The following is a 16561-nucleotide window of genomic DNA, read 5'->3' as shown; positions in this document are numbered from 1 at the left end:
TATTAGAAAAGCTAAAACCTCATCAACTTTCTTATATCCTCATGAAATTCACGAGCCTGACAGTGTTCACTGTATCCACCAGGTTGGCCATCAGAAGCCCTGACTGGCTTCGGGGATATCTTGTGAGAGAGACGCTGTCTTGTGTATTTGCTTTGGAAGTAGAAGAGTGAGTGATTCCTTCGAAATTAAAATGCATTTGTCGGCGTGGGCGGGAACTGGCTTTAAGGTTCTGGAGTTCCACTCCTGGTAGGCGAGTCCTGGGTGGAACGTGGGAGTTTCAAATGCCAGGATTTCCCCTTATAGACTCACAGTGAGAGTTTAACATGTACCTCAGGGATCCAGTTTCTGCGAAGCTGCGACCCGGGAAACCAACTAGGGTCCTTACCTAGACGTTCATTCAGAACCGGTTGCACTCAGACCGGGATCTGACCTGGCTGGAAGGTCTCCTTAAACACGTTGCAAAGCAGTGGGCTTTGCGATCCTACACAGATCACAGCCACTCAGAGCGGCTCAAAACAAAGGGACCAAAATGTGGACACGCTCAGCCTCATCGACCAGGATTGCCAAAAGGAGACTTCACGGTAAGACATGGAAATACTGCTTAAAATACGACTTTTGTCATGCAGCGAAGAAAACGGCAGTAGTTTGGCTCCTCTCGCGTTCCTTAGAAGCGGATCGTGGGGGCCTCTGTGAGCCACGCCCCCCGGGGGCAGGCTGCCCGCTGCGATGCCTGCTGCAAATCCAGCCGCGTTCTAACCGCAGCCGCTCCTAAAGGCGGAAGTGGAAACTCCCGTGGCCCGGCACCGCGGGAGCCACCCCGCTAGTGGGAGGAGCTGCACATGCGCACAGACGTCGAGCGGAGCGCTTAAATACCGTCATGCGGCCACCGGCGGCCTTTTCCCCTGCCGCCGCCGACTTGCGCGGAGGCGGAAGCTCGGGGTGAGTCTGAGCCCGGCGCGTACGCCGGGGCTCGCGTGTCCCGTGCGCTTTGGTTTCAAAGGTGGAGGAGTGCTGGCGTCCTCGCGGGCGACTGACTGATGTTTTTTGTCTTTCAGTGCGTTCAAGATTCGGCGTCACCCGTGATCCACCGCCATGGCCGAGGAAGGGTGAGCGAGTTGGGGCGTGGGGCCTCCGGCGGGCGGCGCGGGTCTGGGCTTCTCTCCATGGTAGTTCCCCATCCCTGGCCTGCCGAGGATCCTAACGCCCCTTGTCTGCCTTCCAGCATAGCTGCTGGAGGTGTAATGGACGTTAACACTGCTCTACAAGAGGTGCTGAAGACCGCCCTCATCCACGATGGCCTAGCACGTGGCATCCGCGAAGCCGCCAAAGCCTTAGACAAGTACGTGTCTCAGTCTCAGTACGGTGGGGTGCTGCAGCCGCAACAAAGACTGCAGCAGCCAATGGGAAGAGAGCGTGTGAAGTTCATGCTGTTAGCCCAAAAGTTCTGAAGGTCATCCGGCCAGCAGGAAGCCTAGGAAAAGGTATCAACTCCAGCCCACCTAGGACGTGTGGGTTGCTGTGTGGATCGGGGATGACAAGAGCGGTAGTTGGCTCTTGTGAAGCTACAGTGTTTGCATGATGACTTAAGGATTGTCGGATACCCCTTCACCCCGTTCATGGGTGAGAAAGTTAGTCTGACAAGCCTGTAGCTCGTGGGGATCGATAGCCCAGAACTTTTGCTAGAAGGTGGGAAAGGGGCATATCATTTAGTTTGCAAATACTTGTACAATAAAGCAGTGTTTGAGAAAGCTAGCTATATCCGGGAGACTTGAACATGCATGGTCTATTGGACTTGTGCACGTGTCTTCTATTGCTTGAGGGAGGTCGGGTGATTTTTGGACACTTGAATTCAGATGGGCATCACAGATCCTGTTGTGACTATTTACAGTGCTTGCTGCACAGTACTACTTTGGATCAGCTTTCAAGTTGCAAATGTCTTGAAAGTGGTCATGGTTTCCTCAAGAAAGAATGTTCTGTGGTATTGGTATCCAAGGGCCAAGGTTTTGTACAGGGAAGTTGGATGGCAGATCTGCAGTTTTGGTACAATCATAACGTGTCTTGTGTGGTTAGGTTTACTAGCACAGTGAAGACTTATGGACGGGAACACTCGAAGCTGTGGTTTCACCTGTTGAGTTTTGATTTTAGGCGCCAAGCCCATCTCTGTGTGCTCGCGTCCAACTGCGATGAGCCCATGTATGTCAAGCTGGTGGAGGCACTTTGTGCTGAGCACCAAATCAACCTGATAAAGGTAAGTTGGAGTCCTTTCTGCCATTAGTGGTAATGGTGTTGAGTCACAGGCACCAGAACTTAGCCGCATGGTGATTTTGATTGACAATGGGTGGGCTGTACATGATGAAAGTAGTCTCCCTCTTTTGAACCTTGGTCAGGAAGCTGCCTGCCACCTTCTGAAACCTTGGGAATGTTGAGTTTCAGCTTTTACTAGTTTTAAGCGTTATTAGTAATTGCTTGTGTCTTTGATAGGTTGATGACAACAAGAAACTAGGGGAATGGGTAGGCCTCTGTAAGATCGATCGAGAGGGGAAACCACGGAAGGTGGTTGGTTGCAGTTGCGTAGTGGTTAAGGTAAGTAAGTCTTGCTTTTCTCTTAACATTGATGGCCCTTTAATGGAAACAGGTTGTAAAGACAGACTTAATTAAACATTCTGTAAAGACAGGCCATAATTGGAAAGCCAGCCAATTAATCTGCTTATCTCAATGTTTCTGCAGAAGTTTAGAAAGAGCTGGCAATAGCAATGCCATGGTACGAGCCTTAGGGGCAGTTTGAAGCCTTTAAGGTCCCTGAAAGTGGCTACAGTATTAATACTGGGAAGACTGAAGGAAATAGCTAATAAGAGCGTAATACTGAAAGTAATTTGCATTTAATTTTTTTAAGGACTATGGCAAAGAATCTCAGGCCAAGGATGTCATCGAGGAATACTTCAAGTGCAAGAAATAAATAAATTTTGGCTCATCTTTCTCTTGTATTTTTTTGTCCTTACTCAGGTGTGTGATAGTGGATTGGTACCTGTCTGCTCTTACTCTTTTAGTTGGGTAAATGACTGCCCAGGGTACATACATAAAAACAGGTTTAGTATTTTTGGTGGGCAAAGGAGACGCATCAAAGCTTTAAACTGGAAAACACAGGCCTCAGAATTAGGCACACTTTGGGCAGCCAGAACTATAGATGAATTGCTTCAACTCTGGGTACATGCCATGACAGGTTGAGAGGTAAATTGCACTGAGTAGACAGGTTGGGGTAGGAAGATGGATTAGAGGGTTAAGTGTAGGGGAAGATTTGGGACTCAGGTTCCCCATGTCTTTTAAGCTTAAATTTCTGAACCCTGTTTGCATCCAAGTCATTTTCTAGTTACATTGCAATTGCTTAGAAAGGCTTAGAAATCTGGAGTTAATATAAGGGATTCTTTATTACATCTAAGTACATTGTCACTGTCTTAAGTCACCAGAAGGGGGCGTCTGATCTCTACAGACACTTGTGATGCTCCTGACCTCTGAACCGTCTCCAGCCCATTAAGGGATTCTTAGCATTAGGGGACAGTTTGTGTGAACCCTCTGTTGCTAGCATTTAGTGGCAGTTAAGTCACAGTTGTAGTTTTGCTTTCAAAGTGGTTTTATAGGAAATGTGTCAAGCAACTACTTGATGGCATAGTGTATCCATGAGCTGTTTAATCTTAGATCAAGACCTTCAGAAAATAACTAGACCAGCTACAAGCCTGTGCTAACAGCTTCTGGAGTCAACTTGGGAGGTTCTGGAGCACAGGTCAGATTTGGCAGTAAGCACCTTCAGTGACCTGCCCCCAAATTGATGTTGGAATATTTGAGGTGTGTGCCCACTGCCAGCAGAGGGTAGGCTAAGGCCAGCACCATGTTCAAGATGTCTGGGAATGGGATGGAGCTGTGCTGCCCACAGTTCCTTGGGAAAGACTTCAGATATCCTGTGAAAGGAAAGGATTTTTAAAAATACCTGGGGGGGGGGGGCATGTGTCACTGTTGGTGTGTGCCAGCCTGCCATAACACTGGCTTGAAGAATCCTGCAATATCCTAATTCCCATGTCTGTTTCAGTCAGTTGGGGTTTTATAGGTCAAATATATTGACACCTACCAACTAGAACAGTGTTTCAGCATTTACTGTTTAATTGCACTGAGACAGAAATTAGGAACATGGGTTTTTATTTTTGAAACAGGTTCTCCTGGTGTAGCTGGCCTGAAGTTTTTTCTTGAGACAAGCTTTCTCTGTATAGCTCTGGTTGTCCTAGAACTCACTTTGTAGACCAGGCTGGTCCTTAACTCAAGAAAACTGTGCCACCACTCCCGGCTGGCCTGAAATTTATGTTCCTGAAATAAGTTCTCGAGAAGTGGAAAACAGTTTGGCTTTCCTCTACAAATACACAGTTTCATTTCCTGTTACTCTAATCAGATCCCTCTGACCAATTCTTTGGTACTTTCTATCCTTTTAAAGATCAACATTCATAGCTGGAGGCATCAGCAAATATTAGTGTTTTGAATTTTCTTTTAAACTGAAAAGAGATGGCTCAAGGGTTAAGAGCACTTGTGTTTGATTGCCAGCACCCCATGACCTCTGAATCTGGGGAATCTGATACCCTCATCAGCAGGCAACTGGGTAGACATAACTTGAAGGTGAAACATGCAAATGAGTCTTAATTGCAACAAGGATTTAAAATGAGAAATGAATATAGTTAGATACTACCTGTAAAGTTGGGGGTTTTTTGTCACTTAGGGATGTTCCCACATATGTGTAGTCCATATATTTTTTTAACTGTGGTGTATGTGGTGTATGTATATGGGTGTGTGCACTAGGAGGCCAAAAGGATGCTTTCTGTTTATCCGTTCGAGACAGGGTTTCTTGTTGAATCTGGAAGTAGGGTACAGTAATGCCCGGGTCATACTCCTGTATGACTCACCAGGTGTGCAGGCACTCCCCTTTTTAAAGTGGGTACTGAGGATTCAAACTCAAGTTCTGCTTGCATATAGAGCAATCAACTATTTCCCCAGCCACATCTTTGTCCAAAAGAATCAAGAGTATTGAGGGCTTACTTACTGTCTGAATGTTTTATAGCCTTTATTGCAGGGTCCACACTCCAGAGCGGATGAACGGTTCTGTGCAGTGGTGGAAGGAGTTTCATTAGGATATCCCCTGCCCTTGGTATTATGTCCCTGTTTTGTATGTTACATGAGTTGCAGAAGGTTCCAGAGAAGCCCTGTTAAGGGAATGGGCAAGGGCTGGGTGTGCTAGACTTACCACATTAGCTCTGATCAGGCATCAGCTATTGCAGTCTGATGTGGTGCTTAAGGTGAGAGGTACTTGGGTATTCTGTTAATTGGGTGAATGGGTTAATTTGTCTATGGCCTTTATTCTAAGGCAACAAGTCAGTCTCAGCCTGGTCTCTTTCAGGCTAGTATGGTGCCAAGCTGTCTCAATTTCTCTTTTCTCCAACTCTACTCTAGGGAGCAGGGCAAAGAAACATATCCAATCGCTCTAGGAGTCTGAACAAATAATTTTTAAAAGTTATTTTAAGACCCAGGAATAGTAAAAAAAGAAAAAAAAAGAAAAGTGAATTCAGAGAAACTATTTTTACACTGCAATAATTTCTTCTTGAACCATGTTTATTGAGACATGAGGCAACAACACAGGACTGGGTGAGTGACGTGAAAAGCCATAACAAACCTAGTATTTGTCCTTTATTTTCCATTTCAGCTCAACCCTCATTGACACTTAACAAATGGACATAAAAGCCCTGTTTGTACCCGGTTAGCTTGTTAGAGAAATATTGAGTAAAAGGCCTGTGATACTTCACAATGCTGTCAACAGGTTAAAGGAGCAAAGGGTGTATAAAAATAAGTGACAGATCTATAAGGCGAAATAATATGTTAACATGCAAAATGACACAAGTTTTTAAAAACTCATCTCCTTTTCTGGACGTGATGCTGGGTAAATGTAGGGATTCCAAGGCAGATAGTTTGCTAAGTGGGCATATTCTGTGGCTTGCCAGAGTCCTTATCACTCTTGGCGTGTAAAGTTGCATTTATGTCAGTGTCTCACAGAGGAACACATAGATAACGCCTGGAAGAAACTGAAGACCTCTTTCAAATGACTGTAGTTTGAAATAAAATTTTGGGTCAATAATACTCTAAATTTTGTCATGTAGGGACTTAACACTTGAATGTTACGGTCTGTCTGGTGTTTAGGTAGGTCTGGTTAGTTTTGGTGTGATTTTTTTTTTTTTTCAACATTTGTAGGTAATTTTCAGGTTTCTTTATTTTTACTTTGTATGTATGGGTATTTTGCCTGCATGTCTGTGTGTCATGTGCTTGCCTGGAGTCCATGTAGGCCAGACGAGGGGATTGGAGTCCCTGGAACTGAGTTACACATACATGGTTGTCAGTTGCCATGTGGGTAGTAAGAATCAAACCTAGGTCCTTTGTAAGAGCAACAGGTGCTCTTAACCACTGACCCATCTCCCCAGCTCTGCAATTTTTTATAATGAAATTAAATTAAAAAATTAATACTAAAATAAAAATTAGGAGAAGGCAAGAAGGGAAAAAATGTTTGGGCCATGATCATTAAAATTTTGTTCCTGTTACTGATTATTTTCCTCCTTTGCTACTGGTACACAAGTTGAAAGAAAGACTTGGGAAAGTGAATATTATCAGATTTGCTTGGATGCCGTTGAGAAGAACCCACACAGCTGCTTTCTCCTCTCCAACCTCTTATTGAAGAAGCTCAGTAATCTCTAGCCCAGATGTGTATGTGTAGTAACTATGCTAAGAAAAAATTTCAGGGCAGCAAAATATAATTGCCTGCTTGTATAGTTGAGCTCTCCTAAGGTCAGGAGCAGAGACGGTAATATATACGCTGATTCATTTCTCTGAACCTTGTAGACTTGGATGGAAACCTCTCGTTAAATCTCAAGCATCCATTAGTAATCTTTGTCAATGAAAAATAAAAGCTGTAAAAGCCAGCTTGTGTGAGAAAGGCTAGCATTTGTTTAAGAAAGACAGAATTATACACTGATGCTTACACTACTGTGGTGCTTTGAATATGCTTGGCCTGGGGAGGGTCCAACTATTAGGAGGACTCCTTGGAGGACTTGTGTCATTGTGGGCTCTGAGGCTCCTGTGCTCAAGCTCCGCCCAGTGGAAAGAGGACCTTCTAGCTGGCTGCCTTTGCATCAAGATGTAGAACTCTCAGCTCCTCCAGCATCATATCTACCTGAACGCTGCCATGTTTCCCACCATGAAAATAATGGCCTGAACCTCTGAAACTACGCCAGCCCCGATTAAATGTTGTCCTTTATAAGAGCTGCCTTGGTCATGTCTGTTCACAGCAATGAAACACTAATACAAAATCTACTTAAATTGGGGTGGGGTGGGGTACCTGTGAGAAATGGAGATCCTCACCTTATATTAGCATTGGAGACAGTTTATTTTACAGCTCTGCACACTCGGGCATCAGCCCAGAAGAACAGGTGTGGCAATTTAGCACAGAGAATAGTTTCTGAACCAAACACATGACTCTTTCTCCCTTCCCTCATCACTGAGGAGTCACAGGGGACAACCTATGCAACTGAGACCCCATTCTTCCCTGTGTAATTTACATTGGTTCTTTTGTTTCACAATAGAAACCTTGACTATGTTATTTCTTGTTTTACACCCTGTTTATTTTAAGGCTTATCAACTAATGACTTTGCAGGTAAGCTTAACACTTAGTAATTTTTGACTCTAAGCTTCTGGTTTGGGTGGGAGGGGTGGCTTGGCTGAGTTTGGATGTGTGGGAAATAGCTAGACTAGTAGGCATTAGCAGGGGTCATTTTTGCACCAAAACTGGCTGGGGGAGCCTTAGGAAATGAACCACCTGCTGGGCAGTGGATGTTGCACACCTTTAATCCCAGCACTTGGGAGGCAGAGGCAGGCAGATTTCTGAATTCAGGGCCAACCTGCTCTACAGAGTGAGTTCCAGGACAGCCAGGGAACACAGAAGAACCCTGTCTTGAAAAAACTAAAAAACGAAAAAAAAAAACAAAAAAAAGAAAATGAACCACCAGATGGTATTTCTTACACTTTCAACGTATACATGATACGAACATAAAGTGCTGGACAGTTGAGCAGGGGTCTTTTTAGCTTTGCTCTATGATTCTGAAACGTGGAGTTTGTATTTCTTGATAACAGCAGCTAAATAATCAGGCAGGGGGTTACTTTTTTTTNTGATAACAGCAGCTAAATAATCAGGCAGGGGGTTTTTTTTTTTTTTTTTTTTTTTTTTTTTTTTTTTTTGGTTTTTCGAGACAGGGTTTGTCTGTGCATCTGTGCAGCCCTGGCTGTCCTGGAACTCACTCTGTAGACCAGGCTGGCCTCGAACTTAGAAATTCGCCTGCCTCTGCCTCCCAAGTGCTGGGATTAAAGGCATGCACCACCACGCCCAGCTACATCTTTTATCATAACATTTTGCTAAGGAATTATATTGCTCTATGCTTGATTTTAGTTTTTTGAAGAGTATAGTAGAACGGGGACTCATGTAACCCTAGGATTTATCGGAGACTAACCGTGTGCTCGAGGGTTACATCTATCGCAATCCCTCTCAAAGTTAGCTGTAAGCAAAATGACACAAATGCCAAGCAGTTAGAGCTCTTACAGTAATTCTTAGAATTGCATCTGAAGGAGGGCCTTTACTGCTGTCACCTAAAGTAAGCCTGAAGTAAAACGAGATGGGAAGTGTAGGCAGTTCGTTCTCAAGGACGGCTGCCCTGCCTCTCGTCATGATTATTTTCTGCAGATAATAGTATGGCCTGACCAAACTTGAACATTCTCATTTTTTCTTGGAAAGGACACTTGCTCTTGCTTAAAATTTTAAGTCTAAGTTTTTCCATTGCAGACTCTGACTGCATTTACAACTCAGTCGTTTTAAACATTTTTTTTTCATTTCATATTCAAAGCCGAAGCTTATAATTTTTTGTTTTGTTTTGTTTTTGAGACAGACTGGTTTCCCAAGCTGGCCTTGAGCTACCAACCATCTCTTTCAGCCATGCAATTGCAGGTGTATGGTTCCACATTCGATCGTCATGGGTTTCAATTTTTATTTTCTTATTAAAGACTTAAAATGTATTGATCTAGTTAGATAGGGGGAGTTGTACACGTTCCATCTGCCTTGTAGGCAGAGGACAACCTAAGGAGCTGGTTTTCTCTTCCACTATGTGGGTGCTGGGATTGAACCCAGCAGGCTTAGCTGCCAAGAGCATTTACTGTCTGAGCCATTTGTCCACCTTGTATTCAGTTTTGAAAGAACGCATCGAAGTGTTTTATTTCATTTAATTTAGACCAGGAACATCTGCATGATCCAGCTTCTTTGCAATGTCACTGTCATACTGTGTTGTAGCCGCTCTTGTAGATGTGTACAATAGCTCACTATATCAATTTATTTGATTTGTACAAAAGGTATGTACATTTTTGCAGAGATAAAGTATAGACACAAACCTGCAGCTCACTTATTTGAAATACTAGGTAGTATTCCCCTGCGTTTGCACTCAATACATACTGTCCCAGGAATAGTGGGTCAGAATGGCAAAGCCTCAAAATTCAGAACCATAACACACAAAAAGAACCACAATACAAGACTTATGACAAAGCTTCAGGTGGGAGTCAGGGGTCTCAGAAGTTCAAGGTTAATCTTGGCCAAGTAACAAGTTTGTGGAAGCATGGTCTATGGGAGACCTGGTTTCAAAACAGAGAAACTCTAAAGCCCATTCTTTTCTAAGATTCAAGACAATTTTCATCTTGTTTTGAGATAGTATGTTACTATGTAGCCTTGGCTTGCCTAGTACTCACTGTGTAATTGACCAGGCTGTCTTCCAGCTCATACAGATCTGCCTGCCCCTTCCTTCTAAGTGCTGGGATTAAAAGTTGACAGGAGCCTGATATAGCTGTCTCCTGAGAGGCTCTGCCAGAGCCTGACCAATACAGATGTGGATGCTTGCAGCCCGCCATTGGACTGAGCACAGGGTCCCTAATGGAGTTTGGGGAAGGACTGAAGGAACTAAAGGGGTTTGCAACCCCATAGTAAGAACAATAATATCAACCAACTAGACCCCCCCGCAGAGCTCCCAAGGTCTAAACCACCAACTAAAGAGTACACCTGGAGGGTGGGACCCATGACTCCAGCTGCATCTGTAGCAGAGGATGGCCTTGTCAGGCATCTATGGGAGGAGAGGTCCTTGGTCCTGTGAAGGCTCGATGCCCCAGTGTAGGGGAATGCCAGGGTGGGGAGGCAGGAGTGGGTGGGTGGGGGAGCACCCTTGTAGAAGCAGGGAGGGGGTGGTATGGGGGTTTGCCCAGAGGAAACAGGAAAGGGGGATAACATTTGAAATGTAAGTAAATGAACCTATATACATATATTTTTTGTTTTTCGAGACAGGGTTCCTCTGTATAGCCCTGGCTGTCCTGGAACTCACTTTGTAGACCAGGCTGGCCTCGAACTCAGAAATCCGCCTGCCTCCGCCTCCCGAGTGCTGGGATTAAAGGCGTGCGCCACCATGCCCGGCTTAACCAATAAATTTTTTTTAAAAAAATGTTGTGCCAGCATGTTCCACTCAAGACAATCTTTGTAACTGTGAGTCCCAGTAAAATTAGAAGAGTTACAGGCAGTAGAACCGGTAGCACATAGTAAACATCCCCATTATAAATCCAAGCAGCAGGAGGCTGCCCAGGTTAGACCAGGGCTATCACTTAGCAAGCAGTCCTCAAATTGTAGCTCCTGTCCAGCATCTGGGGCTATGGGAGTTTCTTTTAGGGCTTTTGGTAGCTCATACCTCCTAACCCCCCTCATTCCTCCTGAAAACATCTCAAACATGTACAAACCTGCCCACATACCTCACAGCCATGGCTCCACTTTTTGGTATCCCCCACCCCGTTTTTTGGTATCAGTTACCTCCATTGTGATGAAATATCCAACAGAAGTGACTTAAGTAACTTTGACTCAGAGTTTTCAAGGACATGGTCCATCATGGTGATCAAGGCTCCGTGGCACAGGTTACAATCTCAATATGTTAGGAAGCAGAAATGGTTGAAATATTGATCAGAACAATATTCCAAAGAAATGAACAGTGCTGTTTTCGCAGGCATTCGGAATGCAAAAGTCACGGCATCAATGAGACTTGCATCAAGAAGGTCCCAGAACAAACAAACCAAACCAACCAACGAGACCAGGCAGTGTGTACCAGGGTCATATTTTCTGTGTGGAGCTCCTGCATGGGCTATCGGCTAGGCATGGCATTATGAAAGTAGGACGAGAGTTTGACGGAGACATCAGGACTTATAAAATGCCAGAAATGTGGGGTGTCTGCAGAAATGGAATAAAACTGGCTCAAGCAAGAAGCCATGCATGCTGCAGGGAACAGGGATGTTTGGGTGGGGTGACCAAGGCCTGAGATGTCTGAGATGGTGCCACCTCAAGCCCTGAATGCTGTCTGTCCTGCTGGGTTTAGATAAAGATTCTAAAGCATCTCTAGAATAAATACAGCCTAAAAATATAAAATTTAAAACAAACTTATCATGGCATTGTCATATTGATTACTCATTTTTTTTATTATTTTCTTTATTTACATTTCAAATGCTATCCCGAAAGTTTCCTATACCCCTCCCCCCCACCTCTACTCCCCTATCCACCCACTCCCACTACTTGGCCCAGGCCTTGCCTTGTGCTGGGTCATATAAAGTTTGCAAGACCAAGGGGCCTCTATTCCCAGGGATGGCCGATTAGGCCATCTTCTGCTACATATGCAGCTAGAGACNCAANCTCAGGGGGTACTGGTTAGTTCATATTGTTGTTCCACCTACAGGGTTGCAGCCCCCTTCAGTTCCTTGGGTACTTTCTCTAGCTCCTCCATTGGGNACCCTGTGTTCCATCCAATAGCTGGCTGTGAGCATCCACTTTGGTGTTTGCCAGGCACTGGCATAGCCTCACAAGAGGCCGCAATATCAGGGTCCGTCCCTTCAGCAGAGTCTTGCTGGCATGAGCATTAGGACTACTCATTTTAAAAAGTTTCTCATAATCCTTTTGAGAATAACTTTGTTACATTCTACATAGTGAACAGAAGGTGGCAGCATTGCTTCAGCAGTTAAAAAAAAAAGTTTCCATCCCCTTTGAAAAGGCATGGGGCAGGGTGGGACTGAGAGGTGGGGAATGACTGATAGAGTCTCCACAGCAGGTGTGTGGAGCAGAGAACTGCCCCGTGTTCCTGGGTAGGGTACGTAGAAAGAAAACACAAAGTAGGATTGCTCAATGCCTCTAAACGCTGCATGTATTTTCCAGGGTAACAGGACCTCCTTCCCTGTAAAAATGAAATGGGTCGTATGCTGAGCTTTTTATGAGATTTGGAAAGCTGTGCATGGCTCTATTGCGGTGGGAGCTTTAATCTCTGTTTTCATGGACTGGTAATCTTCTAAGAATAAGAGATGTTGGTCTTTCCTTCTCAGAAGCTTAAGGAGATATTATTATGATTAATAAGGACTTGGATCTCGGGTAGGTAGACATGCAGATACGGTGTGAAGAATTGGTGCGCATGTGTGTTAACCGTTAGAGCCAGGAAACAGCAACAAGCTAGGAAGTCACTGGCCTTGTGTTAGCAGGCTACATGTGTATTTACATCCATGCTCAATATCACTCTGTACCAGCAGCTCTCAACCTGTGGGTGGTAACCCCAATACAGACATTCTGCACATCGGATATTTAAATTACAATTCATAACACTAGCAAAATTATAGTTATGAAGTAGTAGCTAAGTACATTGACGCTTGGGGGTCACCCCATAAGAAACTGTGTTACAGGGCTGTGAGGAGTAGGAAGTCTGAGAACTGCTCTTCTATATGTGCATGTGCAAGTAAGCACATATGTGTTATGTGCAGAGATTTTGTAACCTTTCTTAGTTTGTGTCATTAATTTCGACCAGTTGCCAGATGAGTTTCTGGAAAATAAGATTTGTTGGCTCAGAGGAGAAAATGAAGGCCCACGTGGATATTTTCTTGATGTCTGTATTAAAAAGGAGGCAGGTATTGGATTGAGTTGGAAAGCCACCTTTGTGAGAGACTCCATGTTTAACGATGGCCAACATGTCTGAAGACCTAAGTTTGATGCTGGGACACACATAGTGGAAGGAGAGACTCACCTCTGCAAATGCCATCTCCCCTTAACTATCTACTTAACTAACTAACTAACTAACTAACTAACTAACTAACTAACTCAACAAGGTCTGTGATTGGAAGACAACCTTGCATGTTGTAGTGGTTTGAAAATGCTTGACCCAGGGAGTGGTACTATTAGGAGGTGTGGCCTTGTTGGAAGAAGTGTGTCACCGTGGGAGTGGATTTTGAGACCTTTCTTCTAGCCACATGGGAGACAATCTTCTTTTTGCCTTCAGAACAAAATGTAGAACTGTCAGCTCCTCCCATGCCATGCCTGCCTGGACACTGCCATGCTTCGACCATGATGATAATGGACTGAACCTCAGAACCTGTAAGCTAGGCCCAATTAAATGTTTTCCTTCTTAAAAGTTGTCTTGGTCATGGTATCTCTTCATAGCAGTAAGACCGTATGACACATGTGTTAAGCAACTCCTCTACCATCAAGCTATACCCCAGCCTCAAGACCTGTTTCAATAGTATGTCTTCAAGTGTTACCTTTAAAAGATGGATTTATTTTACTCATTTGAATTAACATTTGAACTTTAATTTCCTCATGTCTACTTACTATTTGATCTGAGCAATGATTGCTTTTTAAAATCCTATTTTGAGAAAGCAGCCCTTTATAATGACATACATTTGACTGTGTGTACTAGACAGAAAATTTTATTAGTATGCTAATTCATTTTCCATCAAAAGCAGAAGCTATCACATACATAAATACAGCATTTATGGGTTCACTACAGTCCTAAAAGTGGGCTTGGAAGGTATTACTTGGTGGCTTATATCACTGGCAGGATTAATATACAAGAAATAATGAGTCGAGTGTAAGCTTGAATAAATGAAAACCATGGATGTTTAATAATGCAGTCAGAGGTTTATTCTGGGCTCTATAAATAGTGTGGGGCATATATGATCTTAAAACCTATTACTTCACTTTCCTTTTACGTATGCCAGGTCTCCTCACAGTTAACTGTGACAAAGGCACTGGTAACAGCTTTCATGGACTTTTAAGTTGCCCTATTGCATAAGAGATTCTTGGTGTATTTGTAGCGCTCACCCCGCCATCGGCCTCAGGAGATTCTTACATGGTTTGCAGCAGTCCATTTGAAACGTGGTCCCTTGGAGAGGGGAATGAAAGTGTATTAAAAATGCCTATGTATTGTATGTCTGTCTTTCCTTATGGCTGTCTGCCTAGCTGCTTGTGGCACACATTGGCTTTACAATCAAAGCTACAAGTCCTGGCTTTATCATTTCGTCATTGTGAGACAACAGAGTTCAGTTTCTAGGAACCCAGTGTTTTTATTTAAGATAGTGAAGATAATAGTTGTCTTACAATGTTCTGTGAGACCTAGCTGGGATGTTAGTGTGTAGTATTTGGTTCAGTATCTGGGGCATAAATGGTAGTGGTTACCCTGATGATACAGAATTATTGTAGCGGGTATGTATGTATGTATATTATTTTAAAATAACATCATTGGGTTATGTTTTATTTGACAAAACATAGCCTATATAAAGATAGTTTTCAGATCTGTTAAAACTCAGATAGCCCCAGAGGAGTAAGTTACAACTATTATTTACACAGCGTTTGAGACGATATATTTGTGTAACCTTCTCAAAAAAGGTTTATAAATAGCTTTCATAAGCATGGACTTTATTAGGGCCCTAGTCCTGAGGGGTCCATAGAATCTGCTCTAAAGATTGTTTAGGAAGATTATGGGAAACTGCTCTGTCTCATGAGAGTTTGTGCCTGTTCAGATCCCCACACTTGGCTTCAGCTCTCCGCTATGGCTTTGTGCCCCTGGAGCTAACATGCTTGTTAAGAGCTGACTGTGACCACCGGCAGCTCTGGTACTCTGCATAGCATTATACAGAACACCACACACACCCTGCATAGCACAATGCTTCATTTATTATTTCTGTAGGATTTTTTTTTTCTTTATTTAAAAAACAAAATGAAGACTGGCAGGATGGTTCCGTGGCACCACTAAGGCCAATGGCCAGAGTTCCATGCCTGGGACTCACGTGCTCAAAGGAGGGAACTGACCTCTGCGAGTTGTCCTCTGACCTCCACATGCACCGTGGCATGTGCATATCCCTGCCCTTGCACAGGTAAATAATTAGCGTTTGTGATTCTTTAGTGTTCAGTTGATATGTTTCTTTCCATCCGGGCATTTTTTTTGAGCAATGAGGCCTGTCCTGTTCATCAGTCTCATACTTCCTCCGCCCGTCCTTCCCTCCCTCTTCTGACTCCTTGGCTCGTCCCATATCTACACAGTTGCACATCTAATGTGAAACACTCTTCCACTCTTGCCGAGGACCTGTGCTCTGTCTTTGTCCCTCCTCCAGCCGACTTGGAGTTGCTTCAGCACAGTGACCTTCTCAGAAGTTCTTTACGCCATCTCCTATGGCCCCTGGTGATATGGTGCAGAACCGCATGGTCAGTCATTGCGTCTTGACCCCTGAGAGAATTCACCGGGCAGTCAATGGCTCCTACTTCAGTGGAGTGCGTTTTCCTGTCTTTTAGAACACTGTAGTCTTCTCTCTGCTTGGTTCGTTTATTGCTTTGTTTTCTTGATTTCTTTTTTCCTGCTTTGTTGACTTCTTCCTCGATCGCATTACTGATTTCTCTTCTTGCTGTTTAAGTACAGCAGTTCTTGGCCTTCTTCCCTGAGAGAGTTTGTGTCCAGAGTCAAATGTAGAACAAGAGTGAAGACAGTAATGATGCCCAACAGGATTGAGGAGGTGGAAGAGTCAGGGTGCGGGGAGAAGGGAGTACATGCTACACAACTCAAGTGCAAACAGTGCCATAGTGCAACCCATTGCTGTGCTTGCTCACCTAAAACTTAATTCAGAAAAGAGTGAAGGGTGGTTAAGTGGCTTGGTGGGTGAGGCCCTTGCCTAGCTCATGACCAGAGTTCAATTCCAGCCTTCTAACTTCCACACAAGAGCCACGGAAACACATACAAAACCCATCTACATACAGGAATAATAAATACTTTTAATTTTTTTTTTAAAGGCAAAGAATGGACCAGAGATCTGGTTAAAAAAAACAAAAACTGTTGGCATTCAAGCAGAACTGTCGAATGAGCTATGGGTATATATACTTTAAAATAATGCAAAGTTCTAGAGCAGAGATAGCATTTATATCTATATCATTTACATCTAAAGGCTTCCAAATTTCTATATAAATAAACGTGTGTGTGTGTGTGTGTGTGTGTGTGTGTGTGCATGAAATTGTGAAGCCCTTTAATTCCAGCACTCCGGAGGCAGAGGCAGGCGGATTTCTGAGTTCGAGGCCAGCCTGGTCTACAGAGTGAGTTCCAGGACAGCCAGGGCTACACAGAGAAACCCT

The 16561-nt window shown here is 43.9% G+C and overlaps 1 protein-coding gene and 2 non-coding genes across 3 annotated transcripts; all 3 read left to right on the top strand.

Moving 5' to 3' along the window:
- The first annotated feature begins 856 nt into the window (after positions 1-856).
- On the top strand, positions 857-2984 carry Rps12 (ribosomal protein S12). Its single transcript, XM_021221384.2, has 6 exons — positions 857-939; positions 1056-1106; positions 1223-1339; positions 2146-2248; positions 2482-2583; positions 2894-2984. Exons 2-6 carry the CDS (start codon positions 1093-1095, stop codon positions 2954-2956), a joined length of 399 nt encoding a protein of 132 aa, XP_021077043.1. The 5' UTR covers positions 857-939; positions 1056-1092; the 3' UTR covers positions 2957-2984.
- Positions 1570-1643, top strand: LOC115062861. The gene has a single exon (XR_003842773.1). It is a non-coding gene; the product is annotated as a small nucleolar RNA SNORD101 (small nucleolar RNA).
- LOC115062869 lies at positions 2688-2817 on the top strand. The gene has a single exon (XR_003842782.1). It is a non-coding gene; the product is annotated as a small nucleolar RNA SNORA33 (small nucleolar RNA).
- Positions 2985-16561: the final 13577 nt, after the last annotated feature.

Source organism: Mus pahari, chromosome 21 (genome assembly GCF_900095145.1).
Source record: "Mus pahari chromosome 21, PAHARI_EIJ_v1.1, whole genome shotgun sequence".
Taxonomy (NCBI): Eukaryota; Metazoa; Chordata; class Mammalia; order Rodentia; family Muridae; genus Mus; species Mus pahari.
The sequence above is the reverse complement of the archived record's forward strand: the minus strand, read 5'-3'. Positions and strand labels throughout refer to the sequence as shown.